Source organism: Bufo bufo, chromosome 7 (genome assembly GCF_905171765.1).
Source record: "Bufo bufo chromosome 7, aBufBuf1.1, whole genome shotgun sequence".
Taxonomy (NCBI): Eukaryota; Metazoa; Chordata; class Amphibia; order Anura; family Bufonidae; genus Bufo; species Bufo bufo.
This window is the reverse complement of record NC_053395.1, coordinates 228166403-228184866: the sequence shown is the minus strand read 5'-3', so window position 1 is coordinate 228184866 and position 18464 is coordinate 228166403. Positions and strand designations below refer to the sequence as shown.

General features: G+C 41.6%; 1 protein-coding gene across 1 annotated transcript in view; it reads left to right on the top strand.

The window, feature by feature from the left end:
* Positions 1–3841: 3841 nt before the first annotated feature.
* Positions 3842–18464, top strand: part of CNTNAP5 (contactin associated protein family member 5) — a 354415-nt gene continuing 339792 nt past the window's right edge. The window contains exons 1-2 of the mRNA XM_040439843.1: positions 3842–3925; positions 15835–16028. Of these exons, the coding sequence (XP_040295777.1) occupies positions 3889–3925; positions 15835–16028 (231 nt within the window). The 5' untranslated portion in view covers positions 3842–3888. The remainder of the gene's footprint in view (positions 3926–15834; positions 16029–18464) is intronic.

Below are 18464 nucleotides of genomic sequence, written 5' to 3'. Positions count from 1 at the left end.
TATGAATTTTTTTTATTCAGTTGGTTGAACAAAATAATTTCATAAAAATGTGAAGAACTAAAGCATTTTTTTAATTCAATCCCTTCATTTCAGGGGCTCAAAAGTAATTGGGCAAAATATTAAATAATTGTGAATAAAATGTTCATTTCTAATACTTGGCTGAAAAACGTTTGTTGCCTGAAGTCTTGACCTCATGGACATCACCAGACGCTGTGTTTCTTCCTCTTTAATGCTCGGCCAGGTCTTTACTGCCGCAGTTTTCAGTTGCTGTTTGTTTCTGGGCCTTTATGTCTGAAGTTTGGTCTTTAACAAGTGAAATTCTCTATTCTATTGGGTTCAGATCTCGGTCATTTTAGAATATTCCACTTATTTGCTTTAATAAACTCCTGGGTTGCTTTGGCTTTTTTGTTTTGGGTCATTGTACATCCGTATTATGAAACGCCGACCAATCAGTTTGGCTGGATTTGAGCGCACAGTATATCTCTGAAACCCCAGAATTCATCCGGCTGCTTCTGTCCTGTGTCACATCATCAATAAACACTAGGGCCCCGGGGCCACTGGCAGCCATGCATGCCCAAGCATCACACTGCCTCCGCCATGTTCTACAGATGATGTGGTATGCTTCGGATCATGAGCTGTACCGTGCCTTCACCATACTTTTTTTCTTTCCGTCATTTTGGTAGAGGTTGATCTTGGTTTCATATGTCCAAAGAATGTTCTTCCAGAAGTGTGCTGGTTTTTTTAAATGTTAATTAGCAAAGTCCAATCCAGCCTTCTTATTCTTGAGGCTGATGAGTAGCTGCACCGTGCCTTGAGCCCTCTGAATTTACCTTCATGCCGTCTTCTCTTTATGGTAGATTTGGATATTGATACGCCTATATCCTGGAGAGAGTGGTCACTTGGTCGGCTGTTGTGAAGGGGTTTCTCTTCACCATGGTAATTATTCTGCAATCATCCACCACTGTTGTCTTCTGTGGGCATCCAGGTCTTTTTGTATTGTTGAGGTGACCAGTGCTTTCTTTCTTTCTCAGGTTGTACCAAACTGTAGATTTTGCCGCTCCTAATAGATTAATTTTTTCTGTTTTTGCAGATGAAGGATGGCTTGTTTCTCCTGCATGGAGACCTCCTGTGACCGCATGTTTACTTCTTAGCAAAATTTTCAAAATGCAGGCACCACGCTCAACTCCAGGCCTTTTATGTGCTTAATTGAGAATGAGATAATGAAGGAATTGCCCACACCTGCCCATGAAACAGCCTTTGAGTCAGTTGTCCAATTACTTTTGGTCCCATTAAAAACAGGGTGACACATGTAAAGAAGCTGAAACTCCTTAACCCTTCATCCAATTTTAATGTGGATACCCTCAAATGAAAGCTAAAAGTCTGGACTTTATGTCCATGTCCATTATATAGCTATAACTTGACTATGTTTTAGTAAACAGGTAATAAAAACAACATGTGTGTCAGTGTCCAAATATATATGGACCTAACTGTATATTAAGTCATAATTTTAATCTATTACAAGTAGAACAGAACTCATTGCAGGTTCACTAACACAACTGATGGTGAAATTCACTTATATATTAGGAAGCCATGTTTGTGCCATTTAACTAAATAAAGGGTAAAACAAGGATCTTGATCATTTATTCCTTATTATCTGATATAGGGCGTCCTCCATGGGAAATCAAGGATTGTCAAATTTTCTATTCTTATTGAGGCAAATTTACTAAGAGCGACAGAATTTTGTTTAACAGTGAGGGTCCGACAGCCCTGTCAATCAGTTGTTTGAAGAGAATGCTGCACTCCATGTGAGTACCACTTCCTCTTCATTACACTGCGCGACATCTGAGAAGTCTCAAAAGCAGATACCGGTAATTGCACTGCGCCGCCACAGCAAGGTAGATGATGGGCAGTGTAATGAAGAGGAAGCAGAGTATAATGGCAAGTACTCACTCTAATCACTTAAATACTGGTAATCGCACTGCGCCGTCGCTGCAAGGTAGATGATGGGCAGTGTAATAAAGAGGAAGCAGAGTATAATGGCAAGTACTCACTCTAATCACTTAAATACTGGTAATCGCACTGTGCCGCCACAGCAAGGTAGATGATGGGCAGTGTAATGAAGAGGAAGCAGAGTATAATGGCAAGTACTCACTCTATTCACTTAAATACTGGTAATCGCACTGCGCCGTCGCTGCAAGGTAGATGATGGGCAGTGTAATGAAGAGGAAGCAGAGTATAATGGCAAGTACTCACTCTAATCACTTAAATACTGGTAATCGCACTGTGCCGCCACAGCAAGGTAGATGATGGGCAGTGTAATGAAGAGGAAGCAGAGTATAATGGCAAGTACTCACTCTATTCACTTAAATACTGGTAATCGCACTGCGCCGTCGCTGCAAGGTAGATGATGGGCAGTGTAATAAAGAGGAAGCAGAGTATAATGGCAAGTACTCACTCTATTCACTTAAATACTGGTAATCGCACTGCGCCGTCGCTGCAAGGTAGATGATGGGCAGTGTAATAAAGAGGAAGCAGAGTATAATGGCAAGTACTCACTCTATTCACTTAAATACTGGTAATCGCACTGCGCCGTCGCTGCAAGGTAGATAATGGGCAGTGTAATAAAGCGGAAGCAGAGTATAATGGCAAGTACTCACTCTATTCACCTAAATACTGGTAATCGCACTGCGCCATCTCTGCAATGTAGATGATGGGCAGTGTAATGAAGAGGAAGCAGAGTATAATGGCAAGTACTCACTCCATTCACTTACATACTGGTAATCGCACTGCGCCGTCGCTGCAAGGTAGATGACGGGCAGTGTAATGAAGAGGAAGCAGCACTTGCATGGATTGCCGTCTCCTCTTCAAACAGTTGATGGGCAGGGGTGTTGGGTGTCACACCTAAACCTAGTGGAGCAATGAATGGGGAGATCTCTGGATCCATGTGACGCACAGGGCTCGTTCTAGCTTTGTTAGAATTACATTTTCATATACTAGATTTTAATTTTAAATTTTTACATTAATCATTGGATATCCCCTTTAATGGAAAAGGGAGTAGATTGGTGAGATATGGGCATGGCAACCATGTTTTAAAATTGCACCAACATTTCAGTGCAAAATAAACCAACCAATAGGTGTTGTAAAGTTAGGAAAAAGTGTCAAGCCATGCAAATTCACAGCTGATACATTTGACTTAAATCAACTTGATGGGTGAACCAGGGCCACTTTCTTACCCATTTTTGTAAACTGAAGTGGATGGTATAAAAAAAATACAAAACGCTGAAACATTGTTGCAAAAGTAAGTCTAAAAAGTCTCAAAGCCCTATTTTGTGACTTTTAGAACTCAGTATTGTGGAGTACAGAGATTGATAAATTCCTCCAATTGTTGCATTTTAAGCCAAGCCCCTTTCTTGTAGGTCACGCCCCTTTTCCGCTAAGCCATGGTGGAGGACGCAAAAAAAAGTTAAAACACACGCCCGTCTTATGGTGAAAATGACAATAGAATTATAAGTAAATCTTCCCCGGTGTTTTGAATATTGTCTGATCAGTACAGATAAGAATGTGATATATTTTGGCTTCTGTACATATTAGGGGGGGGGGGGGGGGGGGCGGAATCTATAAATCATCTGCACTAGTTTTTTGTAGTAGAAAAGTGCATATTTTGGTGCAAGTCCTGTTTTTGTAAAGTCAGGTGAAGTCAATAAATTGTTGCTCTTTATGTACATTGTAATGTGAGGATTGTAAACAGAATGGCTAGTGATGGGACAGTCTGCAAGGGATCTTGTGTCTTCCTGTTGGTGACAATGTGTCCATCCTTCTTCTGCAGATAATTGTGACGATCCTCTGGTGGCTCCGCTTCCACAGACGGCATTTGACAGCTCCTCAGAAATGCTCCTCAGCAAAGCAAAGCTCAACAGTCGAGACGGTAAGATCCCTGTTGGAAGTATTTGTCCCCGTTCAGCCGACTTTGATGGTTAATGTATCATGGATGAATCTGGCGCCAAAATCATCTCCTAAAACAGAACAATGTGTATTAAATCTTGTCTAAGAGACTAAATCGATAGAGTTATATAGAAGGGTAAATCCCTGCCCCACTTGGGAGCCTAAGGCCCCTTGCAGATGGGCGTGTCCGGATGATATCCGGATGCGTTCTGTGAAAACTGCGCGATTTTGCAAACAAAGCCAGTTTTGATCGCGATAGCGTTCAGTTGCTCATCAAGAGAATGCTAAGAGTGTGCAAAGCAGTAATCAAAGCAAAAGGTGGCTACTTTGAAGAACCTAGAATATGACATATTTTCAGTTGTTTCACACTTGTTTGTTATGTATATAATTCCACATGTGTTAATTCATAGTTTTGATGCCTTCATAGTCATGAAAATAAAGAAAACTCTTTGAATGAGAAGATCTGTACTGTATGTACACAGTGACTGCACCAGCAGAATAGTGAGTGCAGCTCTGGAGAATAATACAGGATGTAACTCAGGATCAGTACAGGATAAGTAATGTATGTACACAGTGACTGCACCAGCAGTATAGTGAGTGCAGCTCTGGAGTATAATACAGGATGTAACTCAGGATCAGTACAGGATAAGTAATGTATGTACACAGTGACTGCACCAGCAGAATAGTGAGTGCAGCTCTGGAGAATAATACAGGATGTAACTCAGGATCAGTGCAGGATAAGTAATGTATGTACACAGTGACTGCACCAGCAGAATAGTGAGTGCAGCTCTGGAGAATAATACAGGATGTAACTCAGGATCAGTACAGGATAAGTCATGTATGTACACAGTGACTGCACCAGCAGAATAGTGAGTGCAGCTCTGGAGTGTAATACAGGATGTAACTCAGGATCAGTACAGGATAAGTAATGTAATGTATGTACACAGTGACTGCACCAGCAGAATAGAGAGTGCAGCACTGGAGTATAATACAGGATGTAATTTAGGATCAGTACAGGATAAGTAATGTATGTACATAGTGACTGCACCAGCAGAATAGTGAGTGCAGCTCTGGAGTATAATACAGGATGTAACTCAGGATCAGTACAGGATAAGTAATGTATGTACACAGTGACTGCACCAGCAGAATAGTGAGTGCAGCTCTGGAGTAAAATGCAGGATGTAACTCAGGATCAGTACAGGATAAGTAATGTATGTACACAGTGACTGCACCAGCAGAATAGTGAGTACAGCTCTGGAGTATAATACAGGATGTAACTCAGGATCAGTACAGGATAAGTAATGTATGTACACAGTGACTGCACCAGCAGAATAGTGAGTGCAGCTCTGGAGTATAATACAGGATGTAACTCAGGATCAGTACAGGATAAGTAATGTATGTACACAGTGACTGCACCAGCAGAATAATGAGTGCAGCTCTGGAGTATAATGCAGGATGTAACTCAGGATCAGTACAGGATAAGTAATGTATGTACACAGTGACTGCACCAGCAGAATAGTGAGTGCAGCTCTGGAGTGTAATACAGGATGTAACTCAGGATCAGTACAGGATAAGTAATGTAATGTATGTACACAGTGACTGCACCAGCAGAATAGAGAGTGCAGCACTGGAGTATAATACAGGATGTAATTTAGGATCAGTACAGGATAAGTAATGTATGTACATAGTGACTGCACCAGCAGAATAGTGAGTGCAGCTCTGGAGTATAATACAGGATGTAACTCAGGATCAGCACAGGATAAGTAATGTATGTACACAGTGACTGCACCAGCAGAATAGTGAGTGCAGCTCTGGAGTAAAATGCAGGATGTAACTCAGGATCAGTACAGGATAAGTAATGTATGGACACAGTGACTGCACCAGCAGAATAGTGAGTACAGCTCTGGAGTATAATACAGGATGTAACTCAGGATCAGTACAGGATAAGTAATGTATGTACACAGTGACTGCACCAGCAGAATAGTGAGTGCAGCTCTGGAGTATAATACAGGATGTAACTCAGGATCAGTACAGGATAAGTAATGTATGTACACAGTGACTGCACCAGCAGAATAATGAGTGCAGCTCTGGAGTATAATGCAGGATGTAACTCAGGATCAGTACAGGATAAGTAATGTATGTACACAGTGACTGCACCAGCAGAATAGTGAGTGCAGCTCTGGAGTATAATACAGGATGTAACTCAGGATCAGTACAGGATAAGTAATGTATGTACACAGTGACTCCACCAGCAGAATAGTGAGTGCAGCTCTGGAGAATAATACAGGATGTAACTCAGGATCAGTACAGGATAAATATTGTAATATATGTACACAGTGACTGCACCAGCAGAATAGTGAGTGCAGCTCTGGAGTGTAATACATGATGTAACTCAGGATCAGTACAGGATAAGTAATGTAATGTATGTACACAGTGACTGCACCATCAGAATAGAGAGTGCAGCACTGGAGTATAATACAGGATGTAATTTAGGATCAGTACAGGATAAGTAATGTATGTACATAGTGACTGCACCAGCAGAATAGTGAGTGCAGCTCTGGAGTATAATACAGGATGTAACTCAGGATCAGTACAGGATAAGTAATGTATGTACACAGTCACTGCACCAGCAGAATAGTGAGTGCAGCTCTGGAGTAAAATGCAGGATGTAACTCAGGATCAGTACAGGATAAGTAATGTATGTACACAGTGACTGCACCAGCAGAATAGTGAGTGCAGCTCTGGAGTATAATACAGGATGTAACTCAGGATCAGTACAGGATAAGTAATGTATGTACACAGTGACTCCACCAGCAGAATAGTGAGTGCAGCTCTGGAGTATAATACAGGATGTAACTCAGGATCAGTACAGGGTAAGTAATGTATGTACACAGTGACTGCACCAGCAGAATAGTGAGTACAGCTCTGGAGTATAATACAGGATGTAACTCAGGATCAGTGCAGGATAAGTAATGTATGTACACAGTGACTGCACCAGCAGAATAGTGAGTACAGCTCTGGAGTATAATACAGGATGTAACTCAGGATCAGTACAGGATAAGTAATGTATGTACACAGTGACTGCACCAGCAGAATAGTGAGTGCAGCTCTGGAGTATAATACATGATGTAACTCAGGATCAGTACAGGATAAGTAATGTAATGTATGTACACAGTGACTGCACCATCAGAATAGAGAGTGCAGCACTGGAGTATAATACAGGATGTAATTTAGGATCAGTACAGGATAAGTAATGTATGTACATAGTGACTGCACCAGCAGAATAGTGAGTGCAGCTCTGGAGTATAATACAGGATGTAACTCAGGATCAGTACAGGATAAGTAATGTATGTACACAGTCACTGCACCAGCAGAATAGTGAGTGCAGCTCTGGAGTAAAATGCAGGATGTAACTCAGGATCAGTACAGGATAAGTAATGTATGTACACAGTGACTGCACCAGCAGAATAGTGAGTGCAGCTCTGGAGTATAATACAGGATGTAACTCAGGATCAGTACAGGATAAGTAATGTATGTACACAGTGACTCCACCAGCAGAATAGTGAGTGCAGCTCTGGAGTATAATACAGGATGTAACTCAGGATCAGTACAGGGTAAGTAATGTATGTACACAGTGACTGCACCAGCAGAATAGTGAGTACAGCTCTGGAGTATAATACAGGATGTAACTCAGGATCAGTGCAGGATAAGTAATGTATGTACACAGTGACTGCACCAGCAGAATAGTGAGTACAGCTCTGGAGTATAATACAGGATGTAACTCAGGATCAGTACAGGATAAGTAATGTATGTACACAGTGACTGCACCAGCAGAATAGTGAGTGCAGCTAAAATCAGAGTACAAGTAGAAAATCTTGATTTTCACATTTTACAACTACATATATATAGCAATGTATGTAATGTATGGAAATTACCTGTCATCTAGTGGCAGCTTGTATGAATAAATGCTACCTCATATACGGCCTTGTTAAGGGTCGCAGTAAATCTCTGCAGTAATATGCTGCTCTGTGATTCTTTCTTGAGGAATTAGATGGCAGAAATTGCAGAGCGCAGATGTGAATTGAATATCATCCGGCTGCATGTGTACAATGTAAGACGCAGTAGTTATACTGGAAGTCTCGCTGTGCAGAGGTGTCAATTCTGCTTCCATCAATCTGGTATCATACCATTCATGAAATCAGTGCAGTATTGTTCTCACAACATATCCATCTATAGAGCAGCATAATACAGACTTCACTGCACACAACTGTCTATAGTGCCACATAATACAGACTTCACTGCACACAACTGTCTATAGTGCCACATAATACAGACTTCACTGCACACAACTGTCTATAGTGCCACATAATACAGACTTCACTGCACACAACTGTCTATAGTGCCACATAATACAGACTTCACTGCACGCAACTGTCTATAGTGCCACATAATACAGACTTCACTGCACACAACTGTCTATAGTGCCGCATAATACAGACTTCACTGCACACAACTGTCTATAGTGCCACATAATACAGACTTCACTGCACACAACTGTCTATAGTGCCACATAATACAGACTTCACTGCACACAACTGTCTATAGTGCCGCATAATACAGACTTCACTGCACACAACTGTCTATAGTGCCACATAATACAGACTTCACTGCACGCAACTGTCTATAGTGCCACATAATACAGACTTCTCTGCACACAACTGTCTATAGTGCCACATAATACAGACTTCACTGCACACAACTGTCTATAGTGCCACATAATACAGGTCACTGCACACAACTGTCTATAGTGCCACATAATACAGACTTCACTGCACACAACTGTCTATAGTGCCACATAATACAGACTTCACTGCACACAACTGTCTATAGTGCCACATAATACAGGTCACTGCACACAACTGTCTATAGTGCCACATAATACAGACTTCACTGCACACAACTGTCTATAGTGCCACATAATACAGACTTCACTGCACACAACTGTCTATAGTGCCACATAATACAGACTTCACTGCACACAACTGTCTATAGTGCCACATAATACAGACTTCACTGCACACAACTGTCTATAGTGCCACATAATACAGACTTCACTGCACACAACTGTCTATAGTGCCACATAATACAGGTCACTGCACACTACTGTCTATAGTGCCACATAATACAGACTTCACTGCACACAACTGTCTATAGTGCCACATAATACAGACTTCACTGCACACAACTGTCTATAGTGCCACATAATACAGACTTCACTGCACACAACTGTCTATAGTGCCACATAATACAGACTTCACTGCACACAACTGTCTATAGTGCCACATAATACAGACTTCACTGCACACAACTGTCTATAGTGCCACATAATACAGACTTCACTGCACACAACTGTCTATAGTGCCACATAATACAGACTTCACTGCACACAACTGTCTATAGTGCCACATAATACAGACTTCACTGCACACAACTGTCTATAGTGCCACATAATACAGACTTCACTGCACACAACTGTCTATAGTGCCACATAATACAGACTTCACTGCACACAACTGTCTATAGTGCCACATAATACAGACTTCACTGCACACAACTGTCTATAGTGCCACATAATACAGACTTCACTGCACACAACTGTCTATAGAGCAGCATAATACAGACTTCACTGCACACAACTGTCTATAGTGCCACATAATACAGACTTCACTGCACACAACTGTCTATAGTGCCACATAATACAGACTTCACTGCACACAACTGTCTATAGTGCCACATAATACAGACTTCACTGCACACAACTGTCTATAGTGCCACATAATACAGGTCACTGCACACAACTGTCTATAGTGCCACATAATACAGACTTCACTGCACACAACTGTCTATAGTGCCACATAATACAGACTTCACTGCACGCAACTGTCTATAGTGCCACATAATACAGACTTCACTGCACACAACTGTCTATAGTGCCGCATAATACAGACTTCACTGCACACAACTGTCTATAGTGCCACATAATACAGACTTCACTGCACACAACTGTCTATAGTGCCACATAATACAGACTTCACTGCACACAACTGTCTATAGTGCCACATAATACAGACTTCACTGCACACAACTGTCTATAGTGCCACATAATACAGACTTCACTGCACACAACTGTCTATAGTGCCACATAATACAGGTCACTGCACACAACTGTCTATAGTGCCACATAATACAGACTTCACTGCACACAACTGTCTATAGTGCCACATAATACAGACTTCACTGCACACAACTGTCTATAGTGCCACATAATACAGACTTCTCTGCACACAACTGTCTATAGTGCCACATAATACAGACTTCACTGCACACAACTGTCTATAGTGCCACATAATACAGACTTCACTGCACACAACTGTCTATAGTGCCACATAATGCAGACTTCACTGCACACAACTGTCTATAGTGCCACATAATACAGACTTCACTGCACACAACTGTCTATAGTGCCACATAATACAGGTCACTGCACACAACTGTCTATAGTGCCACATAATACAGACTTCACTGCACACAACTGTCTATAGTGCCACATAATACAGACTTCACTGCACACAACTGTCTATAGTGCCACATAATACAGACTTCACTGCACACAACTGTCTATAGTGCCACATAATACAGACTTCACTGCACACAACTGTCTATAGTGCCACATAATACAGACTTCACTGCACACAACTGTCTATAGTGCCAAATAATACAGACTTCACTGCACACAACTGTCTATAGTGCCACATAATACAGACTTCACTGCACACAACTGTCTATAGTGCCACATAATACAGACTTCACTGCACACAACTGTCTATAGTGCCACATAATACAGGTCACTGCACACAACTGTCTATAGTGCCACATAATACAGACTTCACTGCACACAACTGTCTATAGTGCCACATAATACAGGTCACTGCACACAACTGTCTATAGTGCCGCATAATACAGACTTCACTGCACACAACTGTCTATAGTGCCACATAATACAGACTTCACTGCACACAACTGTCTATAGTGCCACATAATACAGGTCACTGCACACAACTGTCTATAGTGCCACATAATACAGACTTCACTGCACACAACTGTCTATAGTGCCACATAATACAGACTTCACTGCACACAACTGTCTATAGTGCCACATAATACAGACTTCACTGCACACAACTGTCTATAGTGCCACATAATACAGACTTCACTGCACACAACTGTCTATAGTGCCACATAATGCAGACTTCACTGCACACAACTGTCTATAGTGCCACATAATGCAGACTTCACTGCACACAACTGTCTATAGTGCCACATAATACAGGTCACTGCACACAACTGTCTATAGTGCCACATAATACAGGTCACTGCACACAACTGTCTATAGTGCCACATAATACAGACTTCACTGCACACAACTGTCTATAGTGCCACATAATACAGACTTCACTGCACGCAACTGTCTATAGTGCCACATAATACAGACTTCACTGCACACAACTGTCTATAGTGCCGCATAATACAGACTTCACTGCACACAACTGTCTATAGTGCCACATAATACAGACTTCACTGCACACAACTGTCTATAGTGCCACATAATACAGACTTCACTGCACACAACTGTCTACAGTGCCACATAATACAGACTTCACTGCACACAACTGTCTATAGTGCCACATAATACAGACTTCACTGCACACAACTGTCTATAGTGCCACATAATACAGGTCACTGCACACAACTGTCTATAGTGCCACATAATACAGACTTCACTGCACACAACTGTCTATAGTGCCACATAATACAGACTTCACTGCACACAACTGTCTATAGTGCCACATAATACAGACTTCACTGAACACATCTGTCTATAGTGCCACATAATACAGACTTCACTGCACACAACTGTCTATAGTGCCACATAATACAGATTTCACTGCACACAACTGTCTATAGTGCCACATAATACAGACTTCACTGCACACAACTGTCTATAGTGCCACATAATACAGACTTCACTGCACACAACTGTCTATAGTGCCACATAATACAGACTTCACTGAACACATCTGTCTATAGTGCCACATAATACAGACTTCACTGCACACAACTGTCTATAGTGCCACATAATACAGACTTCACTGCACACAACTGTCTATAGTGCCACATAATACAGACTTCACTGCACACAACTGTCTACAGTGCCACATAATACAGACTTCACTGCACACAACTGTCTATAGTGCCACATAATACAGACTTCACTGCACACAACTGTCTATAGTGCCACATAATACAGGTCACTGCACACAACTGTCTATAGTGCCACATAATACAGACTTCACTGCACACAACTGTCTATAGTGCCACATAATACAGACTTCACTGCACACAACTGTCTATAGTGCCACATAATACAGACTTCACTGCACACAACTGTCTATAGTGCCACATAATACAGACTTCACTGAACACATCTGTCTATAGTGCCACATAATACAGACTTCACTGCACACAACTGTCTATAGTGCCACATAATACAGATTTCACTGCACACAACTGTCTATAGTGCCACATAATACAGACTTCACTGCACACAACTGTCTATAGTGCCACATAATACAGACTTCACTGCACACAACTGTCTATAGTGCCACATAATACAGACTTCACTGAACACATCTGTCTATAGTGCCACATAATACAGACTTCACTGCACACAACTGTCTATAGTGCCACATAATACAGACTTCACTGCACACAACTGTCTATAGTGCCACATAATACAGACTTCACTGCACACAACTGTCTACAGTGCCACATAATACAGACTTCACTGCACACAACTGTCTATAGTGCCACATAATACAGACTTCACTGCACACATACCCAATGATTTACAAATTCCCTGTCTTTAATTCCTGACAATCGAGAGTCGAGAATAAAGCTCTCCCAGGTTGACAACCTATTCTACTACTGAAGGATTACAAATGACAAGTGCATCTTAGAGACGGACCACAAGTAAAAGGATTTCCCACATGTCAGGTGACATACCGTAAATCACAATCTGCGTCACATGTTAACCAATACAATTTTGAAAGCAACTCCGGATGTGACTGCGGTATAAAGTGTTATGTAATAAGGACCCGTCACCCCTCCTGACTTTTCAGATTTAGTAAATAATAATTCTCCCATAAAATAACAATTCTGGAGCATCTTTTCTGAAAACTCTTCAGTAAGCTGTCCCTCTATTATTTCACCTGCACTGGGTGTTGCCATAATCTCAGACTGTGGAGACACCGACTTGTCCATTTATACAAACAATGCAGACATATTGCCCCTGTAAAGCCAAAAAGAACTGTACCGTGCAAGAGCTAAGGTTGAAATAAGAAGCACAGGTGCAAGAATACAGGGCCAGCTGTTTTCATAGGGAGGGGCTGCCAAAGCAAAGGAGAAGAGCTAGGGTGCACTGCGGGACTTGGGCCCACCCTTGGTGCACTTAACAGCTCATTTGCATACAGAGTGACAGTTTTATGTCAGTGAGCACGCTCTAGCAGGCGTTGTGCTTTGGTTGACACTGGCTCCCGGTGACTCCATTTAAACATCGGAGGAAGCTCTGAGCAATGGAGTTGTGGAGAACATTATAATTTTTGGTGAAAAGAACACTTAAGAAGTTCACAGAAGATCAACATTTTACATTATGTTTGATTCAATAAATGTTCCCTTCTTGGCAGAAAATTGCAGCTCAGAACAATGTCGTTACAAACAGTTACAGGAGGAACAACAATGGAATAGCACAACATAGTATTCAAAGAAAAGAGGCAAAAGTATTATTATTTCACGGAAAATGCAAATTGAAAAAGATAGAAATACGGGTGACATAAAGTGCAGAAAATGTAATGTCTGGAGGTTTAATGGGTAATTTTGGAACTACAATACTGATTGTCGTTACAGTATCTTTAGGGGAAACCATTAATATGGCTCAGCTGACTGAAGGGACTGTGGATTTCCAGGGGGTGGTGGTTTACCATGCACGGCGCATCACTTGTTGAAGTGGTTGTGCCTGGTACTACAGGTCAGTCCTATGCCCTTTAAAGGGGTTGTCTCATCATGGACAATGGGGGCATATTGCTAAGATATGCCCCCATTGTCTTATAGGTGCGGGTCCCACCGCTGGGACCCGCACCTATATCGAGAACGGAGTCCCCCCAGGTGGTGGCTGGAGGACTCAGGTCTGGCCACCACCAAGCTGTCTCCCCATAGAAGTGAATGGGAGCGTACCGCGCATGCGCAGCCCCTGCTCCTATTCATTTCTATGAGGCCGACAGAAATAGCCGAGCCAGCACTCACCTATTTTTGCCGGCCCTATAGAAAATGAATGGAGGGTGGCTGCGCATGCGCAGTGCACCCTCCTTCACTTGCGGGGCTCCGTTCTCGATATAGGTGCGGGTCCCAGCAGGTCCAACTCTCTAGAACTTCCAGAGCCACAGATGTGTACACACCGTGACATTAATCAGTGTCGTACATTAAAATGAGAAGAGGCTTCATTAGGCTCCACACTATCCTGCAATGTCAGGTCAGCATGGCTGCCTCTAATAGCAGACACCACAAATAATAATAATAATAATAATAATAATAATAATCACTTTTTCAAATATATCTGTCGTATTCTGAACGGAGACTTTGATCTGAACATTAAAGTCAATGAAACAGACGAAACGACACATTCCTTGCATGAAGCTTAGGAACAGCGACAGAGAGAAAATAGACTTTGGGGGGAGGACTGATGACATGCTGTTCTCCCGAAAGTGATGTCATCATGCCAGACACTATGACTGAATGTTAAATGCTCAGCCAGTCCAGTGGAGTACAAAGCAGCCTGTTTAATTACAACTTGTGTGTAGAAGACAGCGGCTATGGTCTGGTGCACTATACTGCACACAAGTATTCTTTACCCTAACTGGTGAAAATTTGATTTGGGTCCACGCTGGGTATGGTGGGACAGTGGCTTTCTGACTAGCAGTGGCACCTTGCTAATCTGGGGTCATGGATTGAATGATCACTAATCCTTTAACAGACTTTGCATAAATCATTAATGCAGGCAAATGTGACAAACTGTAAAATATTTTATCTGAAAAAATGCCTGTTTTTCCACTTATCATGTATCCTCCAATTTTTCCCTCCCCTTCCTCCTCCTAAACTAACATTATTTGCTGGATTTCTCTTGAGAGACCGAAAAGGATTGTGAGCTCACTAAAGGAACATCTTATATGCTGCCCATAGAGGTCTATGGAGGATCAGGGAGGAACACAGCTGCTAGAAGGAGAAAGAGGCATATTTCTCCAATAACACAAAATAAAGAATGTTGTTCATTTCAAACTCAGCACATGTGCAATGCAGACATATTGCCCCTGCAAAGCCAAAAAGAACTGTACCGTGCAAGAGCCTAGGTTGAAATAAGCAGCACAGGTGCAAGAATATAGGGCCAGCCGCTTTCATAGGGAGTGACCGTTTTTTTTCAACTAAAAATGGTGCAGTTTTATGTCAGTGAGCACGCTCTAGCAGGCGTTGTGCTTTGGTTAACACTGGTTCCCGCTGACTCCCTTTAAACATCGGAGGAATTCTGAGCAATGGAGTAGTGGAGAACATGTTCATTTTTGGTGAAAAGAACACTTAAGAAGTTCACAGAAGATCAACATTGTACATTATGTTTGATTCAATAATTGTTACTTTCTTGGAAGAAAATTGCAGCGCAGAACAATGCAGTGATTACACAGCGGTCTACCATATTTATCTGTTCTGTGTTTTCCTTCTTTCTTGCAGGAGTCGGTGGTTGGTCACCGCTGGAATCTAATGCAAAGCAATGGCTGCAGATTGATTTGGGAGAGCGATTTGACATCACAGGGGCGGCCACACAGGGGAGACATGGGAGCTCTGACTGGGTGACGCGTTTCAGTGTCATGTTTAGCGATACCGGACGCAACTGGAAACCATATCATCACGATAACACCATCTGGGTAGGTTCTGTTCTTTACATGATTTGATGGTCCTTACCAGGAGGAATGTATATATATATATATATATATATATATATAGCTGGAGGGCGAGGAGCTGATGCGTCTCTGTTGTCATGATTTCTAATATTTAAATGATTCATATTATTTTTATTGATTTTTGCTTGTTTTTATCGAAACAGTGTTTCATTTTGGACAATTGAAGCAAACTTACTTAAAGGGGCGTCAAAATATAAATGATTAAAAATGTAAATGTATACCTGATCATCAGTCTGAGAGCTCCTGAAACCAAGGAAAAGCTGGGATCGATGCTCCTGAATCTCCTTTTCTATCTTTGAAATTGAACTGGAGGGCGGGGCTTTGTTAAAGAGGTGTGGCTTACATTGCTTGGATTTTTATTGTGAAGGGGAGGTTTCTGCTGGAGGAAGCTGCCTCCCAGACAGAGTTTAATTGGATTTCAGGTTGGGAGAGTATTTAAAGTCTCATAATAACTGTTGCTTTCTGCTTGTAGAATGTATTCAGATTTTTATGGAGTTCTGCAGCAGAATAAAGTGTTGGATTATTAGAATGCTTGGATTGTGGGGCTGCAGACTAAAGGAACTTATTATAATTGAAAACTGTAAATAGGACTGGAAAGACAAGAAATCCTCTTGACTTATGATCCAGTAGAGTGTAGTAGATGCCATTGTGGCTGGATCTGCGGTGGTGGTGGTGAACCTCTGGAGCCCCCTCCTCCGTAGCAGGGTTATATAATGCATGGATCATTTACATTGGACATATAGAAAAGATAATTTCCAGTGGTTCTCACTTATCTTATGATCATCTAATGTGTTGGAGGGTGGCCATCTTATACCATGGTGCCCGCTGTTGGAGAAATTGAGATTTCATGTCTTGGATTTTAGCATTATTGGTCCAAACCAGGACATAAGCGGAGCACGGTGTATCTATAATCTGCTTATCTCTACTGCTTTGGCAATCAACATAATTCCTCAACCACAGGATTTCCTGTAGATAACAGTGCAGATAGATGGGGTACATTGACAATAACGGCATGTTATCTCCAGATCTTGTCATTTACCAACAATGTATAAAAAAACTAGAATTAGATTATAAAGACCTATAGATGTTTAGCTGTGTTATTTTCCCCCTAATAAAAGGTTTTTTTTTCCAATAAACTCTACAGGTTAGGTGATAAATGTATGACTGATCATGAGAATGGGTATTCTGAGCCTGCATAATGAAGATATTTGAGTGGAACGGTGGTCACACATGCATACTGCCGCTCCATTCAGAGTACAGCTCTTGGGTACAGTATCTCCTGCGGTCCCATAACAGTGAATGGAATGATGGTCACTTATAAGCACTATGAGCACCATCCACACTATTCTCATGATCCCAGCAGCTGGCCCCAATGGTCATACATTTATCATCATGTCTGCACCTTGTCCTGGATCCTCAGAAACCATAAGTTTACTAGTCATTTAGGGAATTTTGCCAGTCATTGTATTTCATGGTTACTTCTAGCTAAAATAAATAGATTCTTGCTTTTGAAGGGGCCATTATCTGAAAATTGCCTCCTTGGTTCCAACTAGAGGGAGGCAGTACAAAAGGAATCTCTCACAGCCAACCAGAATCCTGTAGTGACAACGAGGGACAGCTCCATCTTCAGATGGTTGTCCCTGATTTCCTGATAACTCAAGGCTTGGGGCATTGACTTGCAAGATATTCACCTAAAAGTGGCACTAAAGGGTCTGTTTTTCTTCCTTCTGGTGAAGAGCTGACTTGCATACTTTATCCCAGGGTTCATTGCCTGTCCCTAGACCAGCTGGATCTTCTCAAGGAGAGTTAGTTCCTTACTTGTAAAGCTGATATAAGGTTGCTTTTGTGCTGCAGATCTTTTGCACTGGAGTTTTCTCTAGTAATGTTCAAGACAATCTAATATCTAAACTAATGTAGATAATGTAAAGATTGGGACCCTAAAAGCTGTGCATTATCGCCTTTTATCCTTAAGAAACTAAAATGGAACATTTCTTTCTGATGAGTCGTCTATGGAAATATTGGATTCGACACAGCTTATAGCATTTAAATGGCAGTGAAAGGCGCAGAGTATCAATTATGCAGCATTAAGTCTTCTACAGACATTGTTTCAGAATGTAACTCCCACTGTATAAGACTTAAGATTACGTGAAAGCCTTAGCCACACGCTTACACTTACCTCTTGATGTATAGAAGATTCCCACCGTCACTTTTATTCCAACAATTAGTCTTAAATTGTGATCAATGAAGTTTTTGCTCTCAGAACTTTTTAGGCTCCGTTCACATATTCCTGATTTGATGAGGATTTCGGAACATATTTCACTCAAGAAATATAGATGTAATGTGAAGCTTTTGGAAGCCGATGCAATATGTATAACAGGGCCCTTCACTTACTATGTGCAA